The sequence below is a fragment of the Sus scrofa genome, chromosome 14, assembly GCF_000003025.6.
Source record: "Sus scrofa isolate TJ Tabasco breed Duroc chromosome 14, Sscrofa11.1, whole genome shotgun sequence".
Taxonomy (NCBI): Eukaryota; Metazoa; Chordata; class Mammalia; order Artiodactyla; family Suidae; genus Sus; species Sus scrofa.
In genome coordinates this window covers 29,334,361-29,355,477 of record NC_010456.5, presented here as the reverse complement: position 1 = coordinate 29,355,477, position 21,117 = coordinate 29,334,361, and the positions used below count along the sequence as shown (strand labels likewise).

General features: G+C 40.2%; 1 protein-coding gene across 5 annotated transcripts; it reads left to right on the top strand.

The window, feature by feature from the left end:
- Positions 13–19,763, top strand: GTF2H3 (general transcription factor IIH subunit 3). Of its 5 annotated transcripts, none has more exons than XM_021072258.1 (13): positions 13–121; positions 2,602–2,681; positions 4,101–4,207; positions 5,217–5,383; positions 8,669–8,731; positions 9,587–9,616; positions 9,710–9,738; positions 12,804–12,878; positions 13,853–13,906; positions 16,561–16,629; positions 17,278–17,392; positions 17,501–17,537; positions 17,621–19,763. In XM_021072258.1, exons 1-13 carry the CDS (start codon positions 109–111, stop codon positions 17,688–17,690), a joined length of 909 nt encoding a protein of 302 aa, XP_020927917.1. In that variant the 5' UTR covers positions 13–108; the 3' UTR covers positions 17,691–19,763. The 5 variants fall into 5 exon arrangements, with proteins under 5 accessions (XP_020927917.1, XP_005670637.1, XP_001927574.1 ...); XM_001927539.5 differs by having other exon boundaries at positions 15–121; positions 17,257–17,392; XM_005670581.3 differs by having other exon boundaries at positions 51–481; positions 17,257–17,392.

Genomic DNA, 21,117 nt, shown 5'->3' with positions numbered 1-21,117 from the left:
AGCCAAGACTCTTTTTACGTCACTCGGTGGCGCCGGAAGTTGGGGCAAGCGGAATCTGGGAGGTTCGCCTGGCAGCAGCTGCCGATACGCTGAGGGACACTGGCCGCCATGGTCTCAGACGGTGAGGGCTGCGCTGGCGGGACCCGGACCCCTGGGCTGGGCAGAGTTTGCCCGGCCAGCATCAACCAAATGGAGTTTATCTTAGGGGCTGGGTGGAACCTGTTTGATCTTTAGAGAAGTAGCGAATGCATTCATTCATTTAGTAAATATTTTTGGAGCGCCTCTTGTATTCCAGGCGTTTCTTTATGCTCTGGGGTCGTAGCAGTTGTCCATGCATCCTTCAAGTGTTTTAATCAGTATAACAATCTTGTGAGGGAGGCCGACCTGGTGTGGTCTCTGTCTACAAATAAGGAGGTGGAGACCCAAAGAAAGAAATTCACAGGGACATTCCATGTGTATAGCTACACATCTCTCCTGACAGGTAACAATTTCTTTTTTTTCCAGGCTTGATAGTAGCAAGGAACGTATGGCCCTGAGAATTGTGGGATGGGGCTTGATGGGAACTAAGGCCAAAGATTTATGGTCAGAGGAATGAGGGCCTGTGAGAGTTATTAAGTGCTGCTTTGTGCTAGGCACTTTGTTGTGTGATTTACACATTCCTCGTTAAGGAGTCCAGGGTTTGGAGGGCAGAGTTGGGAAGAGAGATCAGAAACACAGCTAACTGTAAAATGAGCTAGTGAGTACTGTCATTAGAAGAGGGGAATGCTGTGGGCGGTCAGAAGTAGGCAGGGGGGCATTGAAAAGCCACGGTCTTTAAGAGTCCAGCGGATGTGTCTTCAGAGCTGGGTATTGGCTCTGCTCCTTGCTGGAAGGCCGTGTGATTTAGATCAAGTTACTTTCTTTTGCAAAATAGAAGTTTCATTGAGTCTAAGAAGATATTGATTATGAAATGTGCTTTTATTTTATTTTATATACCACTAAGAGAGAAAATAGAATGTGGTCAGTCATGATAGTAAGATACCATGCTGATTTCAGCAACTGTCAAATGTTAAAAAAAAAAAAAGGTTGTATATCTTATAATTGATGGAAGATAGCAATAAGTCCCTCGTTGTATTGTTGTCAGCATGAGATGGAGTGATAGGATTACATGTGCTGGAACCTCATTAGAGGGGCTGGCATTTCCATTCTCTGGAGATGGGGGAGCCAGGAACTGTTGGAATATCTGGGGAGGGCTTCTGGAGAAAGAGATAGCATTGATTTGGGGCCTTGGGGAATAAAGATGATTTGAATATGTAAGCAGAAAAGATGAGGTGAGATTATCCTAATCAGGAGATGAAACTGGAGGAAGGACGGTATGAGGACAGGGAAGGCATTTTTGCTTTTTGCTGTTAAGTGAGCATCCTGGGTTTTTAATTACCATTGTGTGCTGGCAGGGTTCATGTCTGTCACCTCAGTTATAACGTAGGCTCCTTGGTAGTGGGACCCAGTATCCCCAACACTTGACACTGGTACTTAGTGTAAATATTTAACTGAATTAATGAGTTAAATTAGCCTCATTAGCTATGTCTGTCACTTTGGAGTGTAGCCTAATTCCTTTCACAGTGGAATTCTTACATAGCAGTTGCTTTTCCCTCTGGTTTTCACCTTTTAGAGATAGGTACATTATTATAATTGGCTTTGCTGCTAGGTGATTTGAAGGAGTTGAAGCTATATTGATTCTCTGCCTTGAAACCTCCCACCCTTTCCTGCCCCATACCTGCAATTCTATTACTAGAGATCTTACTACTGATTAATCATTGCCTCTGTCCTGCATTTTATCTTCGGGTTTATATAATGGGCATTTATTAAGCATCCACCACTGGCCAGGCAGTGTGCTGGGATCAGAGGATAAGCAGTGACAAAACAGACAAAAAATCCCCATCACAGAGCTTACATTCTAGTGCCTGAAAGGTGTAGATGTACGGAAGGCAAGCAAGAGCTTGCTAAGGGACCACAGAGCTTTAACTTTTTTTCCTTTTGACTGTACTTGCAGCATGGGGAAGTTCCTGGGATGGGAATAAAAGCTGCGCCACAGCAGTGACCTGAGCCACAGCAGTGACAAGACCAAATCTTTAACCTCTTGGCCACGAACTCCAAGCTTTAACTCTTTTTTTTTTTTTTTTTTAATTAATTTTATTTATTTTTGTCTTTTTGCCATTTCTTGGGCCGCTCCCGCAGCAGATGGAGGTTCCCAGGCTAGGGGTCGAGTCGGAGCTGTAGCCGCCAGCCTACGCCAGAGCCACAGCAACGTGGGATCCGAGCCGCGTCTGCAACCTACACCACAGCTCACGGCAACGCCAGATCCTTTAACCCACTGAACAAGGGCAGGGACCGAACCCGCAACCTCATGGTTCCTAGTCGGATTCGTTAACCACTGTGCCAGGACGGGAACTCCTTTAACTCTTTAAAAGAACTTGGACTTCTGTTAATCTCACTGTAGGATGATAAACATGTAAAGGCTTGTAGTGGTGCCTGCCCTGAATTTAATTTACAAATTGAGAATCTTAGCTTTATTGCATTTTTATCAGACTAATATTTTTTATTTTTTGTTAATATTTTCAGAAGATGAATTGAATCTTCTAGTAATCATAGTTGATACCAACCCAATTTGGTGGGGAAAGCAAGCATTAAAAGAATCTCAGGTAAGATTGAGAAAATTTTTGGATAATTCTGGTTTGCTTGAGTATGTGCGTGTGTATGTGTATATATGTACATGTATGTGGGTTTATATGTGTGTGTGTGTGTGTGTATGTGCGTATATATATTTTTGCTTTTTAGGGCTAACCCCACAGCATATGGAGGTTTCCAGGCAAGGGGTCAAATCAAAGCTGCAGCTGCTAGCCTACACCACAGCCACAGCAACACAGGATCCAAGCCACATCTGTGACCTACACCACAACTCGTGGCAACACCAGATCCTTTAACCCGCTGAGTGAAGCCAGGGATGGAACCCGAGTCCTCCTCATGGATAGTAGTTGGAATCGTTTCCACTGCCCACAGTGGGAATTCCACCTAAGAACTCTTAATGTAGCCCTAGATCTTGAAGATTTTCACCTCTATCATCTGTGAAAAGTTTAACACTTTAATCTATAATCCATTTTGACTTAATTTTTAAGCCATGAAGTTAGGTTGAGGTTTTTTTTTTTCTTTTTTTAGGCTGTGCTTGCAGCACATGGAAATCGGCAGGCCAGGGATCAAACCTGAGATTTTTTTGTGTATGTGCCAACACAAGATGCCCTGTTTCCTTATTTTATCTTTTGCCAGTATAATGTCCAGAAAAAGTTATCTCAGTATGCTTTTGGTATGTTTAATGGCTCTTTGCATTGCCCGTTTTTCTCTTTGGCTATTCCTTTTCTTTTTTCTTTTTATATTATTTGTGGACAGTCTTTGTATTAAAAGGTTAACTCATTGTCTGACATACGTTGCAATTATTTTTCTCCAGTTTGTAATTTGCCTTTCAGTTTTGTTTATTTACTTTTTGCTGTATAGAAATTTTAATTGGTTTGTTTTACATTTAAAAAAGTGAGTGAAATTTATCGGAGTTTTATCTTCTGCTTGAAGTATTTCTTTCTTTAAGAGAAACAGACTATTCTATGATTATAAAAGCATCCATCTATGGTTTTTAGTAATATTAATATAATAGGATGTAAACTCCATGGAAGAATGGGTCTTTGCCTGGCACATAATAAGAGCATGACATACTTAGTGAATGAATGAATTGAAAAATTTGACAAACTGCCAATTTAATCAGTATGTATTAATTGTCTATTCCATGTGTAGCAATAGTTTGCTAATAATTTTATCACTGAAATTGTGACATGTATGCTATTTTTGGAATGTTACACAGAAGATATTTGTGGAATATTGTGCTGATGTAGAAGTAAAATGAGAAGACTGTAGATTCAAGTGTTTTTGTTTATGACTTTGGAGAAGGGAATTCCTGAGAAAATTTTTAGCAGAGAGTAATTATCTGAAATTTAAATGAAATCTTATTCATTGGAGGACCTAGTAGTTATTTGGATAACTAATTTACTTTTCTTTTGTCTTCTATTTTTTAACAGTTTACTTTATCAAAATGCATAGATGCAGTGATGGTGCTAGGAAATTCTCATTTATTCATGAATCGCTCCAACAAACTTGCTGTCATAGCAAGTCACATTCAAGAAAGGTATGATCATTATGATACTTTTTTTTTTTTTTTTTTTTTTTTGTCTTTTTAGGGCCGCACCCAAGGCATATGGAGGTATCCAGGCTAGGGTTCTAATCGGAGCTGTAGCCACCGGCCTACGCCAGAGCCACAGCAACGCAGGATCCGAGCCGCGTCTGCGACCTACACCACAGTTCACGGGCAACACCGGATGCTTAACCCACTGAGCGAGGCTAGGGAGTGGACCAGAAACCTCATGGTTCCTAGTCGGATTCGTTAACCACTGAGCCATGACGGGAACTCCATGATACTTTTTTATGTTAAGTGCTTAGGGACCCTTGGACCAGATATTACTGGGGTAGCTAAATATACCTCAAATAATAAAATAGTAGTGAATTAGAATTTGGTATGAAACTCTTTTATTTGTCATCTGAGAAGGTAGAGTGAGAACCACTGTAAAGCATTTCAAGAGACTATAACCCAGTACCTCATTTTCTTCCTCTCATTTTTTTAAGAAAACAGTGGAATCATCAAAACAGTTTATGGTAGGAGTTTCTATCCTGGCTCAGCGGAAATGAATCTGACTAGCATCCATGCAGACGCAGATTCGATCCCTGGCCTTGTTCAGTGGGTTAAGGATCTGGTGTTGCCATGAGCTGTGGTACAAGTCGCAGATACAGCTTGGATCTGGTGTAGCTGTGGCTGTGGTGTAGGCAGACAGCTACAGCTCCAATTCGGTCCCTAGCCTGGAACCTCCATATGCTGTGGGTGCCGTCCTAAAAAGACAAAAACAAAAACAGTTTATGGTAGTAGACTTATGTTTGCCAATTTTCCTATTTTAAACATTTTTTTAAAACTAAAATTTACTAAGGAATCTTGAGAGTCTGGAATTGGTATGGTTTTTGTTATCTCTGCTAAATTTCATTTTGTGTTTAGTAAGGGCACTGAGTCCTAGTGTAACTAGCTGGGTTTTTTTTTTTTTTTTTTTTTTTTTTTTTTTTTGCTTTTTTGTCTTTTTTTTATATTTCAGTCGATTCTTATATCCTGGAAAGAATGGCAGACTTGGAGACTTCTTTGGAGACCCTGGCAACCCTTCTTCTGAATTTAATCCCTCAGGAAGTAAAGATGGAAAATACGAGTTGTTGACAGCAGCAAATGATGTTATTGCTGAAGAGATCAAAGATCTAATGACCAAGAGTAACTACTTTCAGCTTTTCTCCATCCATTATTGCTATTTGCAAATTGAATCAAATGTGGAGGTCTTTGAGGTTTCGAATCCAAAAATTTGAGGTTCTTGATACTGTCTATTTCATTCTTTTTTCTTTTTAAAATTCATTTCCGTTAAAGCCTGTGTATTACTTGCCTGACCTCTATAGCATTCAACACTGTTATTCTCTAGCCCCCAGTTCTTGAAACATTCTTTGGTTTCTAAGGATTATTGTATTGACCTGTTTTTCTCTTTTGGACCTTTCTTTCTTCCATTCTGACTTTTCCTTCATCTTGTTTCTTAAAAAATATATCTTTTATTCTGCCAATTTATTTTCCTATTTTCCTCTGTATGTTCCCATCCACTCTTGGTATTAGTTATCATTTATGTATGAACACTTCCCAACCTTTGTCTCTAATCTGGCCTTAATTTCAAGCTGCAAATGTCTCCATTTAAGTGTATCACGGTCTCATTAACACGCCCCAGACCAGTTTCATTAGCTTTTCCCTCAGCTACACCACCATTTCCATTTCCTATTTCTTTTCTTTTTTTTCTTTTTCTGTCTTGTTTTTTTTCAGGGCTGCGCTTGTGGTATATGGAGGTTCCTAGGCTGGAGGTCTAATCAGAGCTGTTGCTGCCCGACTATGCCAGAGCCACAGCAACGCCAGATCTGAGCTGCATCCTCAACCTACACCACAGCTCACAGCAACGCAGGATCCTTAACCCACTGAGCGAGGCTGGGGATTGAACTCACAACCTCATGGTTCCTAGACGGATTTGTTTCCGCTGTGCCACGACAGGAATTCCCTCCATTTCCTATTTCTGCCACCCCCATCCACCTACTTTTCCAAAAGCTTTCATTTTTGACTCACATCCCATATCTCATCAGCTGTTAAATCCTATTAATTTAACCTCAGAAGTACCTCCACCTGCCATCTAGCTCAGTCTTGGCACTGCTGACATTTTGGGATGGGTAATTCTTTGTTGTGGGTTTTCCTGTGCCTTGGAGGATACTTAGCATCCTTGGCCTCAAGCTACTAGATGCCATAATACCCCCCATTGTGACAACCAAATGTCCCCCATGGGGCACAGTTGCCCAGGTTGAGAGCCTTTGCTCTCCATCATTGTAGACAGCTTCTTTTTTTTTTTTTTGTCTTTTTAGGGCTGCACCCATGGCATATGGAGGTTCCCAGGCTAGGGGATCAAATCAGAGCTGTAGCCATGGGCCTACACCACAGCTACAGCAACACCAGATCCAAGCCACATCTGCGAACTACACCACAGCTCACGGCAACACAGGATCCTTAACCCACTGAACAAGGCCAGGGATCGAACCCACGTTCTCATAGATAATAGGTTCGTTAATCACTGAGTCACAATGGGAACTCCTGTAAACAGCTTCTTAACTGACTCCTGCCTCTCCTGATTCAAGTCTTTCCACCCTGCCTCTGGAGTAATTATCCTCAAAATCAGCTGCTTTACCCTGGCTTAAAGCCTTTTACTGGTTACCTGTTCTCTACTGGCAGTGGTTTCAAACTGTCTCCTGTGTCCAAGTCACCTTGAAGAAAAAAGGCAACTCTAGAGACGGAAAGTGGATTAGTGATTTCTGGGGGCTGGGGAGGAGCAGGAAAGTTACTGGGAATGGGCCCAGGTGGTCTTTGAGGTGATGAAAATGTTCTCAAATTGGATTGTGGTAATGATTTAAAGCTCTATAAATTTACTAAAAATCATTGACTTGTGCACTTAGAGCAAATTTTGGAGTACCCTTGTGGCCCAGTGGGTTAAGGACCCAACATTGTCATTGCAGTGGCTCAGGTCACTGTTTTGGTGTGGGTTCGATCCCTGGACCAGGAACTTCCCATGCCACAGGTACGGTCAAAGAAAAGAGAATGAATTTTGTGGTCTGTTAGGTTATACCCCGATAAAAGTGTTAAAAGCCCCCTGGAGGGCTTGTTAAAACAAAGTGCTGGGCCCCACACCAGAGTTTCTGATTCTTTGGGTCTAGGGAGACCCCAAGAATTTGTATTTCTATCTCAGGTGTTATTTCTGCACCGATTCTAGAATCACAGTTTTGACGCCGCCCCCACCGTGGTAAAGTCCCAACTTCTAAGAGGTCTGAGCTCCCCATAGGTGTCAATGCTCCTGGATCAGTTGCAGGCCCTGTTTACACAGGGTGTCAGTCTGGGCTCCCCACCTTGAGCTGAAGGTTTAGAATTTTGGTTTTTATAAGAGTGACTTCTTTTCTCTCAAGTCTCCAGAGGACTTGTGACTTCATCTCTGTTCCCCACAGTCAGGGGAGTTTCTCCAGTCCTGTTTTCACTGGTCCCGCTTTCCTGAGAGGAAGGGGGAGAAGGAGGTGGTGGGAAACGGTGGGGGCCTGGCCCGGCACCACTGTCCAGACTGCCTACAGTTGCACATGACCTTTTGTATCACTTAGATCATTTTTTTTTTTTTGGGGGGGTCTTTTTGCCTTTTCTTAGGCCGCTCCTGTGGCATATGGAGGTTCCCAGGCTAGGGGTCTAATCCGAGCTGTAGCCGCCGGCCTACGCCAGAGCCACAGCAACGTGGGATCCAAGCCACGTCTGCAACCTACACCACAGCTCACAGCAACTCCAGATCCTCAACCCACTGAGCAAGGCCAGGGATCGAACCTGCAACCTCACGGTTCCTAGTCGGATTCGTTAACCACTGCACCACAATGGGACTCCCTGTATCACTTAGATCATTGAGACACCAGAACCTTTCCAAATAACACCAGGATACTTTTTATTATTTATTTTTTATTGTGGTATACAAATACCAACTAATAAAGAATTTACCATTTTAACCATTTTTCTTCTTTTTGGCCACATCTGTGGCATGCAGAAGTTCTTGGACCTGAGCTACTGCAGTTATAACACTGGATCTTTAACTCCTTGAGCCACAAGAACTTCCCATTTTGACCATTTTTAAGTGTACAGTTCAGTGGCATTAAGTACATTCACATTGTTGTGCAAACACCACCACTATCCATTTCCAGAACTTTTTCAACATCCCAAACTGAAACTTTATGCTCATTAAACAATTCCCCACCCCCCACCCCCACTTAAGCCTCAGACCACTCTGGTATTTTAAATTGAGAAAATGTTTAAAAATCGCTTACCTATGTTTTTAAACTCACTTTGAAAATGTCATCTGATTTCATTCATGAAGAAGCATGCTTTGGGTTAAAAATGATTTTTAGTGCAAGAAAGTACCTAAAAATTCCCTTTTTAATTTTTTTTTATTATTTCTAGGTGACATAGAGGGTCAACATACAGAAACTCTGCTGGCGGGATCCCTCGCCAAAGCTCTCTGCTGTATCCTTGCTGTTTTAGCCTAGTCAGAAGGGGTTTTTTGGTAATAGAGCCATCTTAACTTGAGATATTTCTTAGAACCTTGGGTGCCCATGTTTAAGGGAAGGCATATGTATTCTAAAGTGGTAGATAATAAAAAAATAGTTTATCTTGCCTTTCAAATGCTTTTAGGACAAACTGTAAGAACCAGAAAACTCTAGTTTCTCCAGTGTATCTTCCTTACAATGAATTATTCTTCAGGATGCTTTGTTTCTTATTAGACAAGTTAAAAATTTTTTTTCATCTCTCTTGTGTTGGAAGCAATGTTTGATTTTAAAAGCCGTTTACTGGCCCTGGGGCTTGTTAAATGAGTAGCTGCTTTTCCACAGGTGTATGGGTTATTTTGCCCTCCTTTATAAGCACTTTGATTAACTATGTTTGTATGATATTTTCTCAGTCTTACGTAATTTAATTTGTACAGTATTAATTTCTCTGTTCCAGACTGTGATTTGGGGGTATCTGATCTTCTGTGTATGGTTTTCAAATTCATTTTCATTTGATTGGCTCATTGATTTACTTCTGGTCCCCATATTCAAATCTAGGACATAGTGGATAATCCTAGAACCATCATTGGTAATTTTAATTTTCTGGGACAAAGGTCATCTCGGTCAGGTTACAAAGCCCACTTGATTGCAGAGTTAGTAATTGGAGGCGCCCAACCACTCTTCTTTTGCATGTTTATCATGGCATTGGAGCTTTTCCTTTTTTCAGCTTGGTGGATGCTGGATTTATTTAACTAAAATTTAAGTTATTTTTTTCTATTTACTATTAATATTTATGAAATAATATTTTAAAACTCCTTAATGCTAAGAAAATAAGACATTCATAGAATGAACAAGGAGGTTAAAGGTAGGAGCCTCTGTTTTTCTATGGGACTATAATCTTTATTTTACTACTGCAACTTTGAGGGACTATTTATAATCTATTTTTATCTCTTTATAGATAATCAGGAAATGAAATCAAGGATATTGGTAAGATAAAAAGAAAATACTATGTTCATATACCAACTGTAGCCAGTGAGAAAACAATGGGAAATTAGACCCATTTATAATAGAAGCAATAAATGTTAAGTATCCAGAATCATTTAATAAATAATGTGTAAAATTGATGGGGGTGAAAAACCAAATTTCTGAGAAACATAAAAGCATTGAATATATGGATAGTAATATATATGTATATATTTTTTATTTTTATTTATTTATTTATTTATTTTGGTCTTTTGTCCTTTTTTTTTTTTAGGGCCGCATCTGCGGCATATGGAGGCTCCCAGGCTAGGGATCTAATCGGAGGTACAGGTGCCAGCCTGCTCCAGAGCCACAGCAATGCCAGATCCCAACCGAATCCGAGACCTACACCATAGCTCATGGCAATGCCGGATCCTTAACCCACTGAGTGAGGCCAGGGATCAACCCACGTCCTCATGCTAGTTGGGTTTGTCAACCACTGATCCACAAGGGGAACTCTGAAACTCCTCTTTTTAAAATTTTGTTTGTTTGTTTTTGTCTTTTTAGGGTTGCACTTGCAACATATGTAAGTTCTCCGGCTAGGGGCTGAATTGGAGCTGTAGCTGCTGACCTACACCACAGCCACAGCAATGACAGATCCAAGCCATGTCTGTGACCTACACTGCATTTCACAGCAATACCAGATCCTTAACCCATTGAGCGGGGCCAGAGATCAAACCCATATCCTCATGGATACTAGTCGGGTTTGTTACCACTGAGCCACAACAGGAACTCCTAACATTTTTTAATTGAAGTATGATTGATGTGCAGTATTTTTTAAGTTACAGTTGTCCAATGTAGTGATTCAAATTTTTAAAGGTTATATACCATTTATAGTTATTGCCCTCCATGTTGTACAGCATACCCTTATAGCTTATTTTCTACACAATAGTCTGTACCTCTTAATCCTTTACCCCTGTATTGCCCCTCTCCTCACTGGTAACCACTAGCTTGTGGAGACCCATACTTTGTTCTTGGATGTCAGTTTTTCTTTCTTTTTTTTTTTTTTTTCCGGCGGCATATGGAGATTCCCAGGCTAGGGGTCCAATCGGAGCTGTAGCCACCAGCCTACACCAGAGCCACAGCAACGTGGGATCTGAGTCGCATCTGCAACCTACACCACAGCTCACGGCAACACTGGATCGTTAACCCACTGAGCAAGGCCAGGGATCGAACCCACAACCTCATGGTTCCTAGTCGGATTCGTTAACCACTGCGCCACGACGGGAACTCCAGTTTTTCTAAAATTAACTGTAAATTCACTGCAATCTCAAAATGTTAATCAGTTTTTTCTTTTCCTGGAAGAGTAGGGGGATTTAAGAAAGTAAACAGTTTATCTGAAAGGATAAATCAATGAGAATAGCCAGCTTTCTGAAAGAAAATACTAGGTAGGAACTTGTTTCGGTTGACTAAAAGACACACAGCATGAGAGTTGTGAGTTTGTTTCATTCAGGGTCTTACTGAGGATTATAGCCCAGGAGACAGGCTCTCAGTTGTGAGGAAACTGCCCCAGAGAGGTAGGGGAGAAGCCAGTTTATATATGGTTTTGTGGGGCTAGGAAATTCACGTAGTCAAGCATACATCTTGGTAAAAGATTACTGTTAGGAATTTCAGATCAAGTTGGTGATTTTACTGCCTTTCTGTGTATAGAAAGAGATAAGAATTTGGGATCATTGAAATTCTTCTGGAGGTATGCATCTAACTAAGGCCTAATCATCCAAAGCACAGAGTGCTTCATCCTGTTTTTCATCCTGAATTCCCCTCAGGGTGCTCTGTAGGTGGGCAACTGCAGTGGGTTCTCACCTAACCCTCATAGAACTAAGTGGTGAGCAGGGCTATTTGTTCATATTCCTTTAGGCATTAAAACTACTATAAAATGGCATTATAAAGCTATAGTAGGTGTATGATCCAGCTTGTCTCCATGGTGTGGCCTGTTCAATCCTTGGCCCGACACAGTGAGTTAAAGTATCTGGTATTGCCACAGCCACAGGTCTCACATGTAGCTTGGATTCAATCTCTGGCCTAGGAATTTCCATAAGCTGTGGGTGTGGCCAAAAATGGGAAAAAAATTTTTTTAAACTGTATATTTAGAATAAAAATTAAAATTAAAAAAATAAAACTACAGTAACAGTGTGGTTCTGGTACAGTAGTAAGCAAACAGATAATGGAAAAGACTATAGAGCCTAGACTAAGTACACATGCAATTTGACATGTGATAAAGGCATTTCAAATTTTAGTGGGAAGGAAATGGATTATTCAGTAAAAGGTACTGGGCCACTTGCTTGGCCATGTGGAGGAAAACAAAGCTGGATCTTATGGCTTACACATAAATGCATTCTAGTAAAGGTCAGACATTTCAGTTCAAATCATATGAATGATAAAAGAAAATATCCAGAGAGTTCCTGTTGTGGCTGAGTGGGTTAAGAACCTGACATAGGAGTTTCTCTCCTGGTGCAGCGGAAATGAATCTGACGAGGAACCATGAGGTTGCGAGTTCGATCCTTGGCCTCGCTCAGTGGGTTAAGGATCTGGCATTGCCATGAGCTGTGGTGTAGGTCACAGATGTGGCTTGGAACTGCTGTTGCTGTGGCTCTGGCGTAGGCTGGTGGCAACAGCTTCAGTTAGACCCCTAACCTGGGAACCTCCATATGCCTCAGGTGTGGTCCTAAAAAGACAAAAGACCAAAAAAAAAAAAAAAAAAAAAAAAAGAAAGAAAGAAAAGAACCTGACATAGTGTCTGTGAGGATATGAGTTTGATCCCTGGCCTTATTCAGTGGATTAAGGATCTGTTGTTGCTGCAAGCTGTGGTGTAGGTCGCAGATTCAGCTTGGATCTAGTGTAGCTGTGGCTGTGGTGTAGGCGGCCGCTGCAGCTCTGATTTGACCCACTAGCGCCCTATGAAGCAAGTGTGGCCGTAAAAATAATAATAATAGGGAGAAAGATGATATTGGTTATAGTTTGAGGTATACTGTGATGACTTTTGAGAGTACTAGGATGTGGCTGGAAGGTGCTAACTCAGATGTGATTTTTAGGTGATTAAAGCTGCAGAAGACAGTGCGTTGCAGTATATGAACTTCATGAATGTCATCTTTGCAGCACAGAAGCAGGTGAATTGAGAGCCTTCTTTTTAAAGAATACTGGCTTCATAATGAATTAATTTTATTGTTTGAATGACCTACTTAGGTATTCTGACTAAGTACTTGTTAAGGGATTGGGTATTTGGATTCCATATTTTGGACTAGTCATTTCTCTATCATGGGTCCCCAGAAAAATACGCCCTCAAACAGTTTTTTGCATGTAGTTTTGTGGTATTCATGAAACTCTGCTTAACCTACCTGTGGAACCCCAGGCTAAGAATCCTGGGTTTTACAGTTTGTTGCATACCTTGCATCACTTTCCATGTCTCTTCTCTTTAAGGAGATCTTATAAAGATTTTATTTATTTATTTATTTAATCTTTTTAGGGTTGGACCTGCAGCATATGGAAGTTCCCAGGCTAGGGATCTAATTGGAGCTGCAGCAGCTGGCCTATGCCACAGCCATAGCAACACCAGATCTGAGCCACGTCTGCCACCTACACTGCAGGTCATGGCAATGCTGGATCCTTAACTTACTGAGCGGGGTCCAGGGATTGAACCTGTGTCCTCATGGATGCTAGTTGGGTTTGCTTCTACTGAGCCACAAGGGGAACTCCAAGGTTTGATATTTTTACTTTGCAGATAACTGAAGTGATATATTTTCTTCTTTGATATGTTAAAAAATTTCTTTAAACTTCAATTTTGACCTAAAATGCTGCTCTAACCACATATATATTTTCCATATTGGAGTAGCAGTTTGGTATCGTGAAAAGACCATGGACTCTGGGGACAGGCAGCCTGGGTACATTGCTTTCCCCTGGCTCTGTGACCATTGCTCAGCCAAGGCCTGGGTGCTTCAGCTGTAAAATGCAAATCACATATCTACCTTGAAGAGTTATTATGCATAGTGAATGATCCATTTTAGGAATAGAGTCTGGCACATAGTAGGTTTTCACTGTAAGGTAGTCATTATTCCTATAATATTTTTTGAAATGTTCATTTCAGAATATTTTGATTGATGCCTGCGTTTTAGACTCCGATTCAGGACTTCTGCAACAGGTATATTTCATTTATTTTATTTTATTTCTGTTTTTATTTTGGACATGCCTAGCCGGGAAACTTCCAAAGTTGATCAAGTGATTATGTAAAATATAAATAAAAATTTCAAAAGAACCTGAGAGATGTTGGTGCTCTAATCTAAAGCATCATACAGGCTGTGGAAGCTTCCCGGCCAGGGATCGAACCTGAGCTGCTGCAGTGACACAAAGGAACTCCCCAAGTCTCTCTCTCTCTCTCTCTATGTATATATATATGTATGTATATTTTTTCCTTTTTTGGGCCACACTCGTGGCATATGGAGGTTCCCAGGCTAGGGGTCAAATTGGAACTGTAGCTGCTGGCTACAGCCACAGCAACGCAGGATCCAAGCCATGCCTGCAACCTACACTGCAGCTCATGGCAAAGCCAGATCCTTATCTCACTGGGCAAGGCCAGGGATCGAACTTGCATCTTCATGGATGCTAGACAGATTCGTTTCTGCTGAGCCACGATGGAAACTTCCCAACAAGTATATCTTAAACGAATGCTTGATGTTGGTGGTTGTGAAAGCATGGTATGTTCTGTTACACATTGTTAAATGCCTTTCGCCCGTTTTCATGCATTTTCAGGGATTAGCCCGTATGATGCTTTAGATTAAAGCACCAACATCTCTCAGGTTCTTTTGAAATTTTTATTTGTATTTTACATAATGACTTGATCAACTTTGTAAAAGTAATTCACACATTAAAATGAATTCAAGTAACACAGAAAAGTGTTTTTAAAAATAGTGAGAAGGAGTTCCCATTGTGGCTCAGTGGGTTACGAACCTGACTAGTATCCATGAGGATGTTGGCTCAATCCCTGGACTTGCTCAGTGGGTTAAGGATCTGGCATTGCTCTGAGGTGTGGTGTAGGCCGGCAGCTGCAACTCCAATTCAACCCCTGGCCTGGGAACTTTCATATGCTGAAGGTATGGCCCTAAAAAGCAAAAACAAAAAACAAAAAAAGGATGGGAAAAAAATCCCTTCATATCCTGTCATCCAAAAGTTACTGTTGTTAATATTAGGTGAACAGCATGACAGATCACTCTATATATAACAGATGGAAGAATAGATCACTAAGCAAAGAATTTCATAAAAATTGGATCATGCTCCATATCTCTGTATCCTTTATGGTATGGCTGTTGAGCTCTTGAAATGAGTCTGGTCTGAATTGAGATGTACATATATATACAAACTAAATTTCAAAAATATTAGTATGAAAAACAATGTAAAATAGCTCATTAATAATTTCTGTACTGATTACATGTTAAAATAACTGAATATATTAAGCAAAAGATGTTATTAAAGTTTTATCTATTTTTCCTTTTTTATGTGATTCAAAGATTTAAAATTTCATATGTTGCTCATGTTCTATTTCTGTTGGACAGCGCTGTTAGAGGTTGCTTTTAATCAAGATTTGAAACTGAATTTTACTTTAACCAAAAAGAAAAAAAATGGAAATAAGACTGAAGAAATTACTAAGTTTTTGATAAATGTTTTTGACCACAAGAAATATCATTTCCTAAAAGATCTGTTAAAAGCACAAAATTATAGTAAACTTTGAGTTTAGATTACTGCTGGGGATGAGTGAGGAGGGGAGGTAAAATCAGCCTCAAAGCACATCAGCCTCAGAGTTTCTGGGATTGTCCTATTGCCAATGCTTGATGGTAGGTGCATGGTATCTGCTGGGAATGTAAAATGGTACAGCCACTTTGGAAAACAGTCAGCAAGTTAAACATGGAATTACCAGTTGAGTCAGCCATTCCATTCTTACATATTCAATAAAAATGAAAAGATGTGTCCACCCAAAATATTGTATGTGAATATTCATAGCTGCACTATTCATAATAGCCTGGAAGCAGAAACAGCTCAAATGCCCATCAGTGGACAAATGGAATAAACAAATTGTGGTCTGTCCATACAATGGAATATTATTCAGTCATAAAAAGATTATGAAATACTGATGCATACTACAATATGGATGTATCTTGAAAACATCCCAAGTGAAAGAAGCCAGTCATAAAAGGACACATGTTGTCTGGTTCCATTGATATGAAGTATCCAGAATAGGCAAATCTGTAGAAACAAGGCAGATTAGCGTTGCTAGGGGCTGGGGTAAAGGAGGGGTGGGGAGTAACTGTTAGTGAGTGGGACATTACTTTTTAGGGTGATGAAAATGTTCTGCAGCTAAATAGTAGTGCAGCTGCAACAACTCTGTGGATCTTCTAAGATCTAGTAAGTTGTACACTTTAAAAGGGTGAATTTTAAGCATGTGAATTATATCTCAAAGCTGTTATTAAAAAATATAATAAAAATGAATGAATATGATAAGAATAAAAATTTGTCAGTAGCAAACAAATAGGAATAGGGACATATATTGCCTTGGACTACAGTCTTCAAAGGGTGAAAATCTGTGGGCTAGGGGGAAAAAAAAAGCAAGATATTTGAACTTCTTGAGAGGTAGTTACAAGTTTCTGGTCCTCCTTCCCTCTGGAAACAGATTCCCTTTTAATTGGCTGTGTCCTATCTTCCTCTCCATTTGGAGATGAAGAGTTGCTGGTGAGAGTGTCCTCCCTGTGGGAAAGCTAGTAAGCAAGTGCTGGTTTGTCAGAGAGCCCTTTATGTGTCTTACAGGCTTGTGATATCACGGGGGGACTGTACTTGAAGGTGCCTCAGATGCCCTCCCTCTTGCAGTATTTACTGGTAAGGAAATGGCTACAGTGAGTCTAATGCCTTGAGTCAAGGGAGACCACTGCTTCCTGGGGAACGAATGGGAGCAAGATGGCTGATGCCCGGTAACTCCACGAAAGGAATAAGGGGTGACCTAGGGGATTCGAGCTTAAGTATGAAGGAGTCTTTGGAACTTGTAAGCTGTGTGAGGAATGTTGTATGACTGCAGAACAGTGCCTGAGGGTGAACGAGCACAGTAATTGTGGAATGAATGAAAACATACTTCTCAATAGAATTTCAAGGAGAATCTAATTTAGTATTCTCAGTGGTTTTTTTTTTGTTTTTTGTCTTTTTAGGGCCACACCTCTGGCATATGGAAGTTCCCAGGCTAGGGGTCGAATCTGAGCTGCAGCTGCCGGCCTATAGCACAGCCACAGCAACGCCAGATCTGAGCCTTGTTTGCAGCCTATCCCACAGCTCATGGCAATGCTGAGTCTTTAACCCATTGATCAAGGCCAGGGATCAAACATACATCCTCATGGATACTAGTTGGGTTTGTTACTGCTGAGCCACAACAGGAACTCATGTCAGTGTTTATTAGCTAATATCTGGTATCAATGTCCTGACTTCTGATTATTATTATTATTATTTTTTTTACAGTGGGTTTTTCTTCCTGATCAGGATCAGAGATCTCAGTTAATCCTCCCACCCCCGATTCATGTTGACTATCGGGCTGCTTGCTTTTGTCATCGAAATCTCATTGAAATTGGCTACGTCTGTTCTGTGTGCTTGTCAAGTAAGTTCATGTACTGAGTTTTTCTTTTTGTGGGGGAGTATGCAGAAGATATCTCAATTATGTGATTTTTAAACCATTCTGTTTGATTTTTGTCTTTTCAATCTACAGTATTCTGCAATTTCAGCCCTATCTGCACTACATGCGAGTAAGTATCTGAGGTTGTGTGGCTGGCTCGAGCTTTAAAGACTTAGAGTATTAAACAGTATTTTCTTCTCTGTATCATTTCAGGACAGCCTTTAAGATTTCTCTACCGCCTGTACTGAAGGCCAAGAAAAAGAAACTGAAAATGTCCTCATGATAGTAAAAATTTTTTCTCCATCATGTAGAGCTGTTAGTAGATATTGTGTGGCAGAATCTTTGTTAGGAAGATTCTGGGAAAAAAAAAAAAAAGTTGTGTGTAAGGTAATTTTAATGAACTTTACTATAGGACATATTTATAAAACATCATCCTTATCCTGTGCTTCTAGGGGCCTGATTTGAGGGAGTCATTCTATGCAATATATCCTAAAATCTCTTCTGACTGGTTTTTGTTCAGAAAGAGGGAAAAAGCACAAATTTGTAATTTTTTTTTCCTTCAGTGAGATGACTGTCAAAGCTAGTCTGTCCTTACTGATTGTAGGTGTCAAAACCTATTACCCAAGTCTAGGTTCTTCCTGTGAAATGTATGATGTGAAATTTGAGCACAGTTTTGGAAAAAGTGACTATTTATGGAGGAGTGGTGTTAATCAAGATAGAACAGGTTACTTGAGTTAACAGTTAACTTCCACAATAGTCATCTAAATAAAACCCTTATCATCTAGATTGAGACTTAGCTGCAGATACTAGCAGATATTTATTCTTTTGTCTGACGGTATATGTTTGGACAAATTTATCCGAATGTTAGTTTGTCAGTGAATAACTCTAAAATCTGATTTAATATGAGTAAGGAGAGTGAGCACAGCGGTCTGATAGCAACTTTCTTTAAAAGCAATTGTGGGAAGAGCTTATTTGTGAAAGCCAATGTCTGGGTTCTGAGGGGGAATTTCTTGGGGAGAATGGCTTCTTTGCAGTTACATGTTACCCCCCACATAGAATTCATCCTTTTTTTTTGATGGGGGTGAGGGGAAGCATTGATATTAGAGAACTGTTCTCTAGAAGCTTTGGATTTAATACTGAAAAACTTAAGTTCAAAAGAAAAATTATTTGTAATTTCAGTGATAAAAAAACATATTTTTCGGAGTTCCTGTCATGGCTCAGTGGTTAACGAATCTGACTAGGAACCATGAGGTTTCGGGTTTGATCCCTAGCCTCGCTCAGTGGGTTAAGGATCTGGCGTTGCTGAGAGCTGTGGTGTAGATTGCAGACGTGACTCTGATCTCACGTTGCTGTGGCTGTGGTGTAGGCCAGCAGCAACAGCTCCGATTGGATCCCTAGCCTGGGATCCTCCATATGCCACGGGTGCAGCCCTAGAAAAAAAAGACAAAAAAAACAAAACCCAAAAAACATATTTTTCTATGTAAGCTTGAAGTTACTAAAACTCCCTTTAAATTCCATCATAATGTAGGAAGGGTTTTCATGAATGAGCTGGTTTGATTTTTTTTTTTTTTAAATATATTGAGATAAACCCATTTGTGTATACAACCTTGTATACAGATAAGATTTTACTTTTCTCTTGATACCCTTTCAGAAACTGAGTCTCATTGAAGCAATTGATGTTTGGTTAGATTATTTCAGGTAAAGTTTGTATTCTGGATTTATGATTTTGTTAACAAATACACACAAGATTTTGGTGATCACTTTTCAAATATTTATTAACCCTGAGTTTGAGAATCTGTCTCTTTAAAATAACTTAGGAGTTCCCTGGTGGCTCAGCAGATTAAGGATCTGGCGTCGTCACCGCTGTGGCTCAGGTTATTGCTTCGGTGAGGGTTCGATTCCTGGCCCGGGAACTTCCGAGTGCCATGGGCACGGCCGAAACAAAAATAAAACCCTTAGGAGTTCCCGTCGTGGCGCAGTGGTTAACGAATCTGACTAGGAACCATGAGGTTGCGGGTTCGGTCCCTGCCCTTGCTCGGTGGGTTAACGATCCGGTGTTGCCGTGAGCTGTGGTGTAGGTTGCAGACGCGGCTCGGATCCCGAGTTGCTGTGGCTCTGGCGTAGGCCGGTAGCTACAGCTCCGATTCAACCCCTAGCCTGGGAATCTCCATATGCCTCGGGAGCGGCCCAAGAAATAGCAACAACAACAACAACAACAACAACAAAAAGACAAAAGACAAAAAAATAACATAAAATAAAACCCTTAGCCTAAGTGTAATGGAGATCATTATTTTAAGTCTAAAAAATAAAGCAGCATATATCTAAAATATGAATAACCTCAAACAAGCTGATAAGGTTTTTAAAATTTGTTTTATCATTTGAAATGTTTTATGTACTTGCTTAATTCTTGTTTAAATTTTATGTTTAACTTGTGTTTATGGTTGGTATAAATTTTTATAATAAATTAATTTACATTTTCATATTTGCTTACATTATTTTCTCTTACTCATTTTTTATTTCATGCTCATTCAGTTCATCTTCAAGTGTGTACTTTTTAACTGGGTTTGGTCATATGTCTTGCCAAAACTACACAAAAATATTGTTATAAGTATTATACAATTATAGATTAGTATGAAGTTTTTAATATACAATTTCTAAGTATGAAAGATTTAGAATAAAGATTTAAATGTTTGCTTGTAATTTTATGTTGCGAGCAATATTAACAAAACTTCAATTATTTGGTATTTTCATTGGATAGAGCAGGCCAATTTTAAGGTGTATTTATACTTTGGTGTCAGAAAAATGGGATACTTTTTTAATCTTGTAATAGTTTTAAAGCCATGAAATTCTCTTACAGGGTAAATAATGAAATAGTTGTTAACTATCTAGCCTGCTATTCTAAAGGCAGTCGCTTAGGCTTTATCTGCAAAAGGATTAATGCTCTGTTTTAAAAAAAAAAATTGATTATTTTGTTTATTTCAAATAATCCAAACATGATTTGTAAAAGTATCAGTAGTTCCTCAAAGAGAGCATGAGATTTCCAGATCCTACTTCTTGCTGTGGCACAGTGGGTTAAGAATCCCACTGCAGGAGTTCCCGTCTTGGCTCAGTGGTTAATGAATCTGAAGTTGCAGGTTTGATCCCTGGCCTCGCTCGGTTGGTTAAGAATCTGGCATTGCCCTGAGCTGTGGCGTAGGCCGGCAGCAACAGTTCCGAGTCTACCTCTACCCTGGGAACCTCCATGTGCCACAGGTGTGGCCCTAAAAAGACAAAAAAAAAAAAAAAAAAAAAAAAAAATCCCATTGCAAAGGCTTGAGTGACTTCTGAGAAACCGGTTCTATCCCCTGCCTGGTGCAGTGGGTTAAAGGATCTGGTAGCGGCCTCAGACGCCATCCCTAGCACAGGAACCTTACATGGATGTAGCCATAAAAATAAGTAAATAAATAGATAAATAGTAAGTTTCCATTGTGGCTCAGCGGTAACCAGCTCTACTGACGGGGGATCAATGGGTTAAGGATCCCTCTTGCTGAGAGCTGTGGTGTAGGTGGCAGAGGCAGCTGGATCCCAGGTTGCTGGGGCGTAGGCCGGTAGCTGCAGCTCTGATTGGACCCCTAGCTGGGGCACTTCCATGTGCCATGGATGTGGCCCTAAAAAGACCAAAAATAAATCAGTAAATAGAAACAATTCTATAATTATAGAATTATAGCACT